The following is a 15,645-nucleotide window of genomic DNA, read 5'->3' as shown; positions in this document are numbered from 1 at the left end:
GGGTATAATGGACACTTAAGTGGACTCAATTCCACTGCATGTCCCAAGTCCCTGGGGATGCAATAAGGAGATTAGCACCCAGGAGGTGGGTGCTAGAACACCCTCAGCCGATGGGGAGTTCGTTTAAGATGCCAGTATGTTGTTCCCAAGCTTGCTCAGATAACGCACCCGCGTGCATCTGATTAGAAGCCATGTGGTAACCACATTGCAGTTGTGGCAAACACAGCCCTAAACTTCAAACACATGCCTAAAAAACGTGTGACACAGGTTGAGCGAATTTCATCAGGGGACATGTAGCGCCATAATTTATCATTAAAAGCAAGAAAGTGTGAGTGCTGGGATGCTCCTGGAAATTATGTTATCAGATATGCAGGCATGGCCAGGTTAGTCGTTGAAAACATCATCAACATGTCTCCATAAACTGTAAGCCATTTGAGGCCAAATATCCTCCCACTGAAAAGAAATCTACACCAGCAATTTACCACTGACCTAAACCCTTACAGCAGCTATAAAATGCAGTTTCCAAAGGTTAACCAACTTAGGCCACCATCTTGAGGAGCCCTGGAAAAGTTGCATGCCATCAACTGATATGTGTAGACACAATAATGACATTGCTTCATTGAGACAGATCTACAAAACGTGCACCCTCAGTAATGAACTGTAATGTTGAGCACAATGCGCTATCCCTCACAAAATAGGTCAGTCACAGTATGAGAGCAAGGCATGCTCCGTCAAAGAAACTAGTGGTAGGACAGACTCTGGCCTGCAAATGCCATGATTGTCGGGCACATTCAGAACCATGCCTCCAGCCATTCAACTCTATGCTCTCTGAATTCCCAGGAAGGGATTTATTTTTGAGCTGTGGCCGTCGCTGGAAACCTTCATAGCTCAACCCCCCCCCCCCCCGCCCTCCTCCAGCCCCTCCCCACCACCAGAAGCTGGAGTAATAGGTACAAAGACCGATGAGGACCTTCAACTACATCGTCCACCCTAAACAGGTTTGAAGAGGCTGGGGTGAAGAAACAGAGGCTGAAAACACAAACAGCTGGCAAACATCAGTGGGGGCAATGGGTAACTTTGGCAAGCATTAGGGAAGCTGGAGAATAAGGAGTGGGAGTACCTGTCAAAACAGCGCTGGGTGCAGGACAGTGGCAATTTCACTCGGTGCCAAAGTCTGAGAGGGGGCCCCCAACAGTCTTTATCAATTGTTTTGCCATCCCTTCTTGCATCCACTCACTCAAACAGGAGGCTGACAAGGACAGGCCAACAATCCCCATCTTATTCTCAAGCACAGAGAACTCTGTTACCATCATCCCCCATCGTAGGTCATCAAGGACTTCTTGCCTCTTCCTGCAACTCCGCTTGAAGGGAGAGGTGGTTATGGAGCCGTTAGATGAGGGTCAAAGGTTGCATGGGTTGTTAAACCTATGCGAGAGGGTGGTATAGTGACGAGCAGGTGGGTATACCTTGGGCTTGATGAGGGGGAAGTTATGTGTTGGGATTTTGGGAGAGAGATGTATAGCTTGGGTTTTGGGCAAGTCCTACAAAAGGCAAGCCCGGCACCTGTCTCCAATAGTTAATAGAGAACCCAAGCAATCGGCCAGACTTTCTTAATATCTCGATTACCACAAAACAATGTTGTCCTGGGTGTGCAATTTCCATTAACTTAGCCTTGCCTTGTCTGAAAAATGAATGATATGATAGTTTTTTTATATATAGCGCCTATACACAATGTGTTTCAAAGTGCTTCAAGGCAAGGGAGGGAACAAGTGAAAATACAATGACATTCTTACAGGCCATGAACAGTAAGGATGTGAAATTAACTATCACACTCGGCCTGGCGACATTTCAGATAGTGCAAGAGCTAAGATATAGATAAGGAAGGGAGGGGGAGAGTGGGAAGGAAATGGAAACAGACAGGTGACTACCATACTGACGACATTTCTGGTAGAGCCGGAAAAAAAAAACAAGAGGTGAGGGAGAGGGGTGCAGAAAGGTAGGGGAGGAACAAAACAAGCGACTATCATACTAGAATCTAATCCATAGTGTGTATTCTGAAACATATTTATCAACAGCTCAATATGAAGAAAGTTCTAATAAAATGTTTTACTTATACAGTTCATGCCTTCAAGACATAGCTGCCCATTTATATTCTAAGCCTAGTATGGTTTTACATATCCATGCAATATTGCAATAGAGACACTTGCAATGTCTTATACTGATCATCGGGATTGATACAATACTTCGATCAATAATGGCAATCTTGATGGTGGCGTATCTTGACATGATTACCTTGCCTAGTTGTGTTCCTCCCGGGTGTCATGATTCAGACAAGTGTAAGGAAAACATTGGTTTCTGCGACTAGGGTTTTGGGGAAGTACATTTCATTATTTTCTCTAACACCCGCAGGAGCTCATGGACCTGCCTGTTCAGCACCTGGGTCCCGTATAGGCTGCCCCACGGTGGGCTCTGCGGGGTGGGCTCTGCGGATGCAGTCCAGGCCTTTTCCAACCCTTGCCAAGGGTCGGCCTGCACCCAGTCATTACCAGCAGGGCTGCAGTAAAGCTTTGGAGGTATTTTTTGGCAGTTTTCAGAGAGTGCTCCAACTCACATAAGGCGGTAAATACTCAATGCGGTTTTTTCAGAAAACACGGCATGCAGTAGTTTGTCCATGCACTGTCTACCAAATAGTGCACTTGGATGGTTTTGGATTGCACATGTGGGGAACTGCATGTAGTGCCCCACTCAACTGGAACTGATCATTAAAAACAGGCATTATTTAGTATTTCCGAGGTTTTTACCTTTACTACAGGACTCCTCATGATGGCCTCAGTGGCTGCATTTATTAATCACTTGTATACACTGAAGCAATAGTCTATGTTTTGTCATTCAATTTCAATTATGTATGTAAGATGCACACTTTGAATGCAGAAAGCAGCTTGATTTTGGTCGGGTTCGCCTGCCTGGATTGGTTGTCTGTTCAGTCTATTCACAAGGAATCCGCTTTTCAGTTGGTTGTGCTCCTGCCACAACATTACACTTTGTAGCGTATATGTACTAGGCAACGTCAGCGTTCTGCTTAGGTGAGACTATATGTACTTTGTCTACTCGCACCCCTTCCTATTCCTTCTCTAAAGATGCAGAGACGCACAGAGCCCTCCATCCTGCCGTCCGCCCTGGCAGGGCCGGCAGCCGCTCACCTCATGGAATGCTGCTGCTCTGACCTTGGACGTGTCCTTTGCGGGGAGAGCTATTTGTGTCCACTCAATAGAGGATCGGTTCGCAGCAACTACACCAGGCCCCATTTGGTGCCCATGTCTGCATCGATTTGCGCACATGCCTCGCTTTCATGTCCCAATCAGGGCACGCGCCAAGGGGGCGCTGTACATCCCTTTAGTAAGAACAAGTCGTGAGATCGTTTCCAAATTAAAAGACGGATGCCTTCAGCTGTCAATGTGTGAATACAATGGTAGCATAGATTTCTAGCAGAATAACCCACAGTTCTGGGTAATGCCGCCGGGCCGCACAAGGCGAGGCCAGGTAACTGATGTTACATGGCAGCAGGCCTGAGAGAGGGGCAGCAGCCCCCCTCCAGGGTCAGTGCCCCTCTCTGCCTCTCAGATAAGGGAGACAATCAGCAGGGTCTGGCGCATCAAAGCGCAGGAAGGGGGAGGTAATAAATACATCACCCTTCCAGGAGAATAAATGGGTGCGATGCACCCTGGAGACCCTAGATACTTAGGCAGAGTGGTACAAGGGGGCCCCCTACCTGGGGGGGTCAGATGGGGCCCACTTAGACAGCTGCATGCTGGCCTGGGGGGGTTGGTGCACAGCCCCCACACACTACAAAGACTCGGGGCCTCTCTGGGGCTTATATAATGAGCTGCTAGCAGCTCCTAAAACACAAACTGTTTTGTCGACCCTGCACGGGGACACAGACAGTACAGGGAAGTTCGCTGTTGACTCAGCGTCTTCCCGCTCTTTTTCTTTCCCACAAAAACCCTCCCACCACAGAAAAAGGGGAGAAGAACAACGGAAAGAAACTCAGGACACCATAGGGTGGCCACAACAAGTCGTGGGACAAGAAAGGCGGCACTGGCCAGAGGGGGTTACCTCTGGACCCGGTGCCCAAAAGGATATTATTATGATTACATATATTTTTTATGTTCCCATAACCATATTTGTATCAATAAAAACCTACGGCCTTTTATTGCCAACACTTGACCAAATTGTTGTGGTGTAATCTTTCATGGGGGCAGAGGAGAAAGGGCCGTAAGGCATGACGCACATAACACACAACAACATATGTATGGCTGCTGCATATGGGTTCAACAGTTCCTTATTGCTGGTTTATTTCTAACCTAGAGACACCCCTGGCAACCCATCCACAGCATTCGTGTACATCACAGGGAAATGTCATCCATGGAGGCATCTCACCTGTATATGATGCCTTTTTCGTGAAGGAACATGAGGGCCAAGGTGATTTCCGCCGCATAAAACCGAGCTCGAGCCTCATCGAAGCGGCGGGACTTCTGAATGTGGAACATGAGGTCCCCACCGTTCACAAACTCCATGACGAAGAAGAGGCGGTCCTTCAAAGATAAGGAAATACACATGGCTGAGTCTTCGGGAAAAAACAAGACCGTGCCGAACACTGGCTTTAAGGAGGAAAGGAATGGTAAGAGAGCACTCAATGTGACCAAATTCAACCCTTTGGACCCGACTGCAGAGTGAAAGGTGACCTCTGAGCCCAGGACATGCAAACAACAAAGACATTGGGCCTCATTACGAGTCCGGCGGTAACCGAGGCAGTAAAACCACCTGGTTACCGCCGGACTCGTATTACCATTCCGCCTCCGTGACTCCCGGAATTACTGGGGCATTACAACCCCGGTGTCCCGGGAATTTGGGAGGCGGAATGGTGTAAATCCCCATTCCCATTGAGTCAAACAGGACTCAATGGGTATGGGGATCATGGAAACACCTGCACCATCTCGTGATGGTGCCAGTGTTTCCTCGTCCGCCTGCAGGCGGGCGGTGTTAAACCCGCCAGGTCAGACCTGGCGGGTTTGACGCCTCCGCCTGCAGGAGTTGTGATCGCCTGGCATGGAAACAACGGTGGCGGCGGGTTTACAGCCACCGTTGTTTCCATACCGGGCGAGTTATAATGAGGCCCATTGTATTCACACATACATAACACAGAAAGGTGCACATTTGCATCTCAACAGGAATTCACATTTACTTAGCTGACTTCTCAATCAATATAAATGAAACATTTTACAATACTTCATTGATTGTCTCTATGCATGATAGTGAGATATAATTGTGAGGCTTTACCACCTTTGCCGACTGCAAAAACTGTTCCCATTGGCAAACCATTCTAATGTAATTATAACCTTGTTGCACACAAGCATGCATGGCACTTTATACTAAAAGTGATGATGGACTATGAGGAAGACGCTGCGTCCGGCAGCGCAGTCATATTAGTATCTTGCATCCCCCTCTGTACCCAGAGTCAAGACCAGCATAGTCTAAAGGGATTTCATTGATGAAATATGACCCTCTCAGGCAACTGTTCCATGGTAGTTCTGGCAGTAACGAGAGGGCATGAACATCGTGTCACATTTCATACTTACTGACCCCGCCCCACACACCCTCCCACCACCATCAGGCCCCTTCCCCAGCACCTCTGACCTTGGTTGGGGGTGCATTGAAAGTGTGCATCACACCACCAGGTTTTTCATCATGTCCTAATTGCAGGATGTGGCTCCTACTAAATGAGTAGAAATGGACATGATCTTTTGATGTAGGATTACTCTGGAAGCCAGATTGAAGTGGATCTCCAAGGCCATTATCCTCAAGGTACTTAGTGATCCAGTCGAAGATCACTTGCTCAAGGACTTTTGAATAACAGGGAAGGAGGGAAACTGGGCAATGAATGGTCAATAGATTGTGTGTTGCCTAATGCTCAACTTCTCTATAAGTGAAGTGTCTTCCCTGCCCCCGCCCATCCCCTACACTTTCCATACTCTAACATAGTTCCAGTCACCTGATGTCTTCAACGCATCTCGCAAGGCTCCATTGCAACATAGGGATCATTTTTCACAGAATTGTTAAACTTCAGCAATCGATCACTTAAAGTGCTAACACTTTTAGATTCAACCTCTTAAAAATTTGCAAAAATTGCCCCTAGTCCCTGATCTCTCTACTGAGCCACTAATCTTCCTACAAGGCCTCAGCTCATTGCATTACTGCCCCAGCCTCCTCGCAGGACTCTCCCTTTATGTGTCTGTGCCACTCCTATTAAACTGCAGAGCTTTGCCACTCGCACCACCCCCAGTCACACACATTCCTCACCAAACTCCCCATATCTCCATGCAAGTGCAGCGATGAACGGGGGCTGTTAAGACTGTTCGGCTTTGGGGCTCCCTCCTGGGAAAGGATCTGACTGGTCCTCAAGGATGATATGCAGTCATGGTTGGCATGTCCTTAGCCTCTTGGGGTACGCATTTGCGAGTCGGAGACGAGATGGTGCCAATGGGTTGAAAGCCGGAGGTGTGAGCACTCTGCCTTCCCCTCGCACTCCTCTAAGATGCCTTCTATGCTGCCAATACAATACAACATCCCTGCAATGGGTTAGGTGGGGCCCTCATGCCGCTCCTCCTGTGCCTCTATGGGGCCCACAGGCCTGAACTCTCTCGCTATAGGGCTGGCTCACCGGGACCCGGAAGGGGATGGCTCACCGGGACCCGGAAGGGGCTTGCTTTCTCTTTTGGGTAGGCTGTTGGTGAACTCACCATGGGCTCAGTCAGGATTCACAGACTTGATGTATCCATCTTTAAGCAATATACACAACTGTCAACACAAATCTAAGTCTGATGTCGATTGAAATCACATCCTTGCTCGGGCGGATATCAAACTACTACTTTGAAAACAAGGATGATGACCAGAGAAGCCAGGCATGCGTGGGTATATGAAACTATGCGACAGCTAATAAGACTGCGCAGACAAGAAGATGGTCACGCCTCACACACAGCTGCGCTATATTTGAAATGATATATACAACTTGGGTTGCCACGAAGTGACTGCGTTTCATAGATGGCGCTTTAAAAAGTAACTATACATAAATAACTCCTCCTCTACTTAACAACAGAAGCAGCTCGTTCTTCTCCACGGGTAAGTATCTAGAGCTTCAGTGGTGTTCGCTGAACAGTCATTTGTGAATATAATGATTAACAAGCAGTCGCGGCCGTTAGGTATTTTGGTTGGCTAACACGAACTCTCGTTTTAGCACCATCTAACATGCTACGGGCTACCTCTTAGCCGGTTTGAAAATGATCGAGTGCTGCCATCTAGTGGTCACCACGCTCTAAACACACACCAAACCCAAAGCGCTGCCAATGTTCATGCACTTCTCATAAAGAACAAATGGGAACTTTTTAGAAGACTTGCGTGCTCATTTGGGCATTTCTCCTAAGGGGCTTTGTTAAACTTTTTAAAAACAATTTAAAACGCTAAAGTTCCTTATGGAACCATCACGAATTACATTTGAATGCCTTTAGTTAGTATTAGAATGTAAATACAAGATATAGTTTAATACAACTGTAACATTACCGTACACGGATTACTTTCCAATCATGATCGAAAGGAGCATTTAACAAAAGCATTTTGTCTCGTTTTTATAACACCAGTCCAGGGTCTGACTGTGCTAAATCTTCGCGAGAGTAGGTTTAGGCCATTTCCGCTAACACGCGGCACATGCCACAGCACAAACCAATACTTTACCTCCAGGTCAGAGTCACTGAGCAATTGCATTCTGGATATGCAAATTAGCTCAAAAGCGTGCATCTTTCTCCAGAAAAGTGTCACAAAGAAGTCGTATCACATTGATGAACCCAGATGAGTGTGATAAGGGGTATGTGTTTGCCGGTCTGCATCCTTGAGAAAAACAGTGACCTCATCGCCAAACACTATCCCTGACAGTCTAAAGACAAATACCCCGTGCCAGGGGCAGATGTTGCTCGGGGAATGGGAGGGAGACCTTAATGACCGCTTATCACTTTCTTCTTGTAGAGCATTTAAAGTGGAAGCGATTTACCACTGATGGGCCATTTAAGAGACCATTCATTTGGACAATACGTTCTTAATGTTTCTGTGTTAAGAAATGCAAAGGGACATTTTTATTCTAAAAGTACACACAACACCAGTTAAGTTCACTCCTGGTTTCGGGCCTCCATGGGCAATTTGCTCAGATGTTGCCTGTTGTCATTGGCTGGTAATAGACACCTGCCATTTTATGCAATGATACAGTGTCCATATTGTGCCAGATCGCATCTGCTGTAAGTGTTCTTTCACAAGTGTGCCATTAATACGCGCGGTTCGCAATGCTTTTTTGTGCATCTCTCATCTGGCTGCTGGCTTTTTACTGGAAGGTCTGTGCAGATCGCAATTGGAGCTGTGGGTTCCTTTCTCAGCAGTGTCTCTGTAGACATTTTATAGTGCAGATGCAGCAAGAGCATTGCGAATATCCGGGCATGTGAACTCGAAGAGCAGAGTGTGCGTCAGTGTGCACGCTATAACGGCAGTCAACCTGTGACAAGATATGATCCTTTAAAGCAGAGCCTTCTGCAGAGATGGAGCAACTCTGATGTCTCGAGGGCAGTGTGTCCCTTTCAGGCCAGAAGAAAGAAATAGGCTGAGCAAAAGACCTGCAAACATGCGAGTGACTGCGGGGGGAAAGCAGGACAGCAAGATTAGATCACTGAGCCCCCTGCTTCCCTCAGCGAAGCTGGTGGCTCGGCCGGGAAACCGTTGTCAGGGATGAGCTACCCGCCAAGACCCCAATTTGAATTTCAGCCGGCCCAATTGTTGAAATTCTAATTGGGGTCCTTTTTCACTGTGCCCTAATTCCCGCAGGCAGGGCAGGGCTTGCCCTTTCGCCTAGCTGGGCATGTGTGTGCATGCATGCAGTAGCAATGACAAGCCCTGGACCCTGACTGCTGACCCTCACCCCTATGCTGCTGTCCCGTGTGAACCTTTATGATGCGTTCTTAACTGCATTTGCTGTGCCCGTAGACGGCCCCAGCGGGAGCATTGTGGCCTTGTGTATTGTGGTACTGTGTGCGCCATCTGGGCGGACGCCAGGCAGCACTGCAGAGAGAGTAGCCCAGGTGGGGGGGGCAGGGGAGTATCCAGCATTGCAAGAGGGGTGGGGGGCAAGCCACAAAAAAGTCCTGATACCCCCCCATCAAAATGCAGTGCACACAATTCCATACGGTCTCATTCGCACCCCCAAACCATCTCCCCCTGCCGCAATCTACCTTTTTGGTAACATTAGTGGCAGATGGCATTTTAACACAACAAAAAAAATGAAACTCTAGAATCATTACAGATGCAGGAAACTCACCAATTAGAGCTCTGTCCAGGCACTCTGGGTCAAAATACATGCACACCTCCTAATTTGCATATGGAATGCACAAACAGAAATTACTTCACAGAAAAGCACATCGCATGGAGCATCATCAGTCTTTTATACTTGAAGGCACCATGGAAGTGACTTTAGAATAAGTTGCCATAAGTAAGCCAAGTTGCAAATAATCTTTTGCAAAAAACCTAAAGTACACTATTATAATATATGGAGCAACTGTATAGTCATTAGGCTTTTTGAAAAAAAATAACAGCATGATATATTAACATAAGCTATGAAGTGGTTCACTGACAGAGCTGCAGATAATGACAGTACGATTAAATGATTTGCCCAGGATCACACAATTTGGTTAAATGGTGAAATGGTGAAACCGGGATGTGGACAATTTAAGCAACTGAGCACATTTTCCCAGGTTTAGTTGATATAGATATTTATTAAGATTTTGCTTTGCATTTCATGTGCTTAAATAATACTTTATTCATAGCAATGCCTTGGAAGCAAACCACATTACATTATAAACTATCCTTTTATAGTAAACTTACTATACACTATATACATTGTCATAGAAATTTGTTTAGCAATACGAGTATGGCTTTACTTGTATTCTCCCCATCCTGCATGCAAAGTCACAATAGCATCATGTAGATTAATGTGAGCCTCACAAATTCCCCTTGGGTTTTTAAAGCCATAGTACTTTCATAAAGCATGCAACAGTATTCACCCTTCTCACTTCTGATCACTCCCTCCCATTCCCATTTCTAAAGGGACAAAAGGCCCTGCTAATAGTCCCCCCTCACCACCGTCTCACCAGCGCCTAATAGCTCACACTGAAATGCTCTGTTGACATAGAGAACGGAAGAGCCCCCCTGCTGCCCGAAGCTCCTTGGGACATTGGCCTGGCAGTGGGACGCCTCTCCAGTTCAGAAAGGGTAAGGTGTCCTGCCAGCGGGACATCTTTCCCGTTGGGCACCCTCATTGAGGTGCCTAACGTGAGAGGTGTCCCACTGATTAATATCCTGGTCCAGCTCTCAAAAGCATGCCCTACCTGCTCCCTGCTCGGTACGCCACTGTAGGAGGGCAGGATTTCAGAGGGGCATGGCCGCCCCCTAGCCCCACCCTGGTGACGCCACTGAAGACAAAGGCCATTTTCTGGAGTAAAATGCATTCATATGGGCTAATTTGAATATCTGCAATGCATTGATCAGTGGCTCTGAACTGGCGGGGACACCTAGAGATGGCTACTGGGTGGCGCTGAGACGTGTGCAGCTTGTTAGCTGAAATCGCACAATCTACAATCAGATTTCAGGTTGAAGGGACTTTTCATGCATGTTTACACTCACCATGACAACTATGTTGTTTCCTAAATCTTTGCGCAATTACTAACAAAGTTTTAAACGAGGCATGACAAATTTCAATCCCTGCACAAGATTAATGTGATGAAAGGCTTTCTGAGTTGTAGTTATTGCTGAACTTAAAGGGGCCTAATTCACTGAAGTGTTTTATAATGGAAAAACCCCATTGGAAAACGCTGTGTGAATAAGGGGCAAAGACTCTTCACTCTCTAAATAAAAGTTGGTGGACAACAGGTCAGTTAAATCCAGATAGATGCCTGGAACATTACAGGCTGGGTATTTCCCACTCCAAGGACTCTCCCTGCTGTTACTTTCAGTAGCCTGCACTGCTCTGCACCAAAGGTGCTCATTGATTGAAGCCGTGCCTTTCACCACTCCTATATGCTGCTACTTCAGAAGGGCCCTCTGTTAGTAACCCTACTTGTCTCTTCCTAGAAGGTGTCCTCTAGGCTGAATAGGTTCCTCTCTGCCATCCCTCCACTTCCTGTCCATGGTAGTAGAGGCCTTTCAATATGGCCACTATGTTTCAAAGAAGCGTCGTGTCTTCTCAGGCACAGAATTCTGCAGGCTGCCTGTGTAAAAAAACTACAGCTCCTAGTAGCCTCCTCACATGGTCCTGGATTACCATGTCTGGAACCCCCATTCGAGGGTCCCAGATAAACTGTGAAATCAGATCACCTCTAGTCCTGCTGGCACAGGGAATGACAGGATGCCACTCCCTCATACAGGGTCCTGGCCTTCCCGGCTGGAAACCTGCAAGCAATGGCTGATGGGAGCTATGCCCATGGATTCCAGAACCGCATCCGTAAAACAGCTCTCATTCCAAAATGTCTTCGCTGCGCAAGCAATTGACCCAGGCTGCAACAAATGCCGGGCACATCACGATGGCAAGATGTGCAAAGCCTTCAGGAGGAGCCCACAAAGAGCAAGCTATAGCTAGCTGTGCCATCTTAAGTTGGTACTCAAAGACGTTCAATGGAGTGTTAAGAAAATGGCACTGGGTGCCCGGATAACTGAATGAAATGTCAAAACATCTCTTGCTAGGTTATGGAATTTGGGTTTGTGAATAAACCATTTGAAATATTTGGCCAAGAGTACTTTACAAGACCATAGTGTTAAGATGGATTTCTAAACTCTGGCCTGGTGGACAGAGTTTAAGAGGCCACCCTAGTTATAGTGAACAGGGGAACCTCTGGGAGCTAAGCCAAACCAATCAAGGAAGCATGAGAGTGGTCAAGGCTTAGTTTCAGGAAAGGTGAGTGGGGTCAGACATCCACAATGAGTCCGCACAATGAGCAATCAAGAATTACACTTAGACAGGTAAGTACAACATTACTTATATTTATTATTGACCAAAGAACACACTATGAAAATGACTTAGAACAGGTAATGAAATCACACAATACTAATAATATAAAACAGATATACAGACACAGTGAGTCAGTGCAGAATTATCAATGTGCCCCCACAATACCTGAAAGGGAAGGTAAGTAATTCAAGATGGCATTGAAAGCCAACAGGAAATACAACCCTATCTTATAAAGTCCAACCCTAACTTGATTGGGGATTTGTGCCCAAAAGTTCCCAAAGTTCTCAAAGAGTTTTAAGAATTGGGACAAAGAGGGGATGGTTCCTGGGGATGTGAAGATGGGTCCAAAAGGATGTCCAAGGAGTTTACAACCAAGTAAAATGCTGTACTAGCTTTTAGAGAGCTTTCAGAGCAAGTGTACCAAAGTCTGTAGGTTATTAAAAAAAAAATCTAAGTTCTTCACAAACTTTAAAGGGTGGAGATAGGGGTACCGGTAAGTATTGTTATAACGTATCACTTGTACTCTGATTTTTCCTCAGACTTGGCAGGTTGTTAGGGTCGCTTGAGGTAGGTTTTCCCACCACTGGTTCCAGTCGAAGAAGCCCAGGAGCTGCAGGTGCAAGAAGAGTTCCGGTCAGGTACATGAGCTGTGAGCAACCTCTTCTTGTGGAACAATGCCACAGGCACCATTACAGGACTCTTCAGGATCCTCAATTAGATGCAGGAAAGACGGTTTCAGCAATTGCCACTGGTGCATGGCAACAGCTGGCGTCACAAATGTCACAGTTGACAACAGCCTTCTATCCTGGGATCCATCAATACTGGGATGCTGAAATCGTGCAGGAAGGCGACTTACAGGATAAACTGAATACCCCAGAATTTCTGAGTCAAAATGTGGAATGCTGATGCTTCCACCGGGGTAGCTCAAATTGGAGTTTGTCAGTCCACTGGATAGCCCAGGAACGCTTGCAGGGAACAGAGAAGACATCGAAAATGGTTGTTCCCACTACTCCAAAGGGCTGAGGCACTGACAGACAGTGCTCCAATGTGACTGCAGCAAAAACTGGTTGCCAGACCTTTTCAGCATCGGTACACGGGTCTTCCGATGCAGGATACTTGGCTACTCTTCAGATCTCTCGGGAATAGCTGCAGGACTCCTCTTCTTATCTTAAAATGCAGGTGATCACAGAAACTCAGCCAACCAATGGAATATCTGCCCCTCACACACACCCCAGCAGTGGTCCAATCAGGACCCACTATTGGTGAAACTCATGCATACACTCCAGACATACAGAAACCAGTTTTGTGATTGGGACCAGCCAGTCCCAACCCACTTCCTAGCTTGCAACACACATGGCCTGCACAAACCCGCAAAAGGCACTGCTTTCCCGGGCAAATGCATGACCATAAAATGAAAGTCCTAACCTGGCAAGGCAGTAAGAAGGCTAAAGGAAAAAATGGCAAAACAACGGAAAAACCTTGTGGCACAGCTATGTTAGGACGTTAGCTGCAGTTAGTAGCCAAACACGATAAATGCGAGAGCCAACTAAAAATAATTTTAAAATGGTAAAAAGTTAACAGCTGCCACCAGTTTGTCTGTCTTTAGGCACATTTAAACGTAACCACAAATTCTATGAGTGTAGTCTAGGGTGACACAAAAGTGTCCCCACTGCACTGTATTGGAAGATGCACTGTGCAGCATGAAAAAGTTATCCAAAATAGAAAACATGTAAAAAGAAAATAGAAACATAGTTTCCCAGTACTGACAGTCTGAAGATATAATATGTGAGCAAAAGGCCAGCTTCACTTCACGGCAAAAAGTCAGGACAAGGTGTAAAAATAAAAGCAAAATGTGTGGGGGGTCCATTGAATATGCTGGAAAAGTTGCTCCAAATGAAAACGAATCACTAGAATATGTCATGTCTAAAACAGCCACAATTCCACATCATTTTGCCTATAGGCATTCTTCAATAGCACACTACTGTTCCATGAACAGGTGGTAAATGAACAATGTATTATTGTCTTAAAATGCATTAAAAGACTACTTAGGATCCTAGGCCAAAAACAGGGCCTGCTTGATAATTTTGGTTATGGACCAAGAGAAATATCAGGAAAATGTGTGCATTATTGTGCAGTGCATAGTAAAACAGGATAAATATTCATATAATAGCAACGTGCCTGCACATACTAAATTAAGCTGTGGAGAAGAATGAGAAGCAGCTAAAACATGTTTTTGTCTAATACATTTTCTGGACAGCACTTGCACCATGTTGACAGTAATTTGCCCCCTGCAACATCGTAGGGCTCATTAGCAAATGTTCCAGGAAATGGGAGTAATTTGCACCTAATTTCCTTTGTGATTCGATGCATTTTACTGGTTTGTAAATTACATATCTAGGCTGGGCGCAAGTGATTTTGAGAGAAAACCGTCATTTTGTAAATTAGCACGACAGACCTCAAGGAATCAATTTAGGTCAACAAAAGATTAAGTTTCAGCGACTGAAATGTTCACAACAGTTTGTAGAGAAAGAATAAGGACTGCTTCCCTTCCACAGCAAAAAGGCCAGCTCACCACAGGCACGCTTGAAGTCGCTGATATGACACAACAATCAAAACATCTCCGATATCAAAATTAACCTAAAGTTGCATGACCCTAAGGCAGACTCAACAGTATATTTGAAGCACATTTCTGAACTCATCTTTGTTTTGCAAGTTCCAGATGATCTGTGGTGGGTCTGGGAGTAGACTACACACTTGACATGTAAAGCCATATTCCACGCTTCATTTATTGATGTATTTCCATGGTGTGCAGTCATAATGTCGAAAAAAAAATGTCGACAGACAAAAATGTCGACAAAAAAATGTCGAAAAAAAAATGTCGACTTTCTCTTTTTTTAATTATATATTTATTTTAGGGGTTTGGGAGCTTAAAAAAAGGGAAAAATTAAAAAAAAAATTAAAAAAGGGGGCTTGGGGGGGGGGGAACCCCCCCATATAAAAAAAAATGCATTGAAAAAAAAAGTCGACATTTTATTTTTCGACATTTTGACTGTCGACATTTTGACTGTCGACATTATGACTATAAACCGTATTCCATAGTATTAGCCATCGTCTGAGCTCTTGCACTCCTGGAGGCACAGCTCATAATGAACCTCAGAAGAAAATACTTATCTCTTCTGTACATTCCCTACTGCTGTATAGATCATCCTGCATTCAGGAATAACAATCCAGAGGTCACAACTCAATATAAACCATGCAATATGGCTGCCTAAAGGGAGCACAGATGGATAGTATTTCTATCATCCGAAAATATGAAAAATCAGAAGGTTCACACAATCCACCCCATAATCCAAAACGGTTGCCAGGAACCCTTCACTCCTGCGAGAGTAGACAAACAAGAACACGTCTTCACATCAAGAGCCGATGGTGATGTTTTCACGGCACCTATTTGCCCCTCAGGTCACAGTTGTAAATCGTGAGGGTAGGCTCATATTGTCTTTCTTTTTATTAAGATCCACCAGAAGTAAAGACATGTGCAGACTTGAACTGTGGTGCTG

General features: G+C 45.7%; 1 protein-coding gene across 1 annotated transcript in view; it reads right to left on the bottom strand.

Moving 5' to 3' along the window:
- PRKCH (protein kinase C eta) overlaps positions 1-15,645 on the bottom strand; it is an 895,425-nt gene that overhangs the window by 253,208 nt on the left and 626,572 nt on the right. Inside the window, exon 10 of the mRNA XM_069638927.1 lies at positions 4,438-4,592. Within this exon, the coding sequence (XP_069495028.1) occupies positions 4,438-4,592 (155 nt within the window). The remainder of the gene's footprint in view (positions 1-4,437; positions 4,593-15,645) is intronic.

Source organism: Ambystoma mexicanum, chromosome 14, assembly GCF_040938575.1.
Source record: "Ambystoma mexicanum isolate Mex_15411 chromosome 14, UKY_AmexF1_1, whole genome shotgun sequence".
NCBI classification, from domain to species: Eukaryota; Metazoa; Chordata; class Amphibia; order Caudata; family Ambystomatidae; genus Ambystoma; species Ambystoma mexicanum.
Note: the sequence above shows the minus strand (reverse complement) of the source record. Positions and strands in the feature narration are given on the sequence as shown.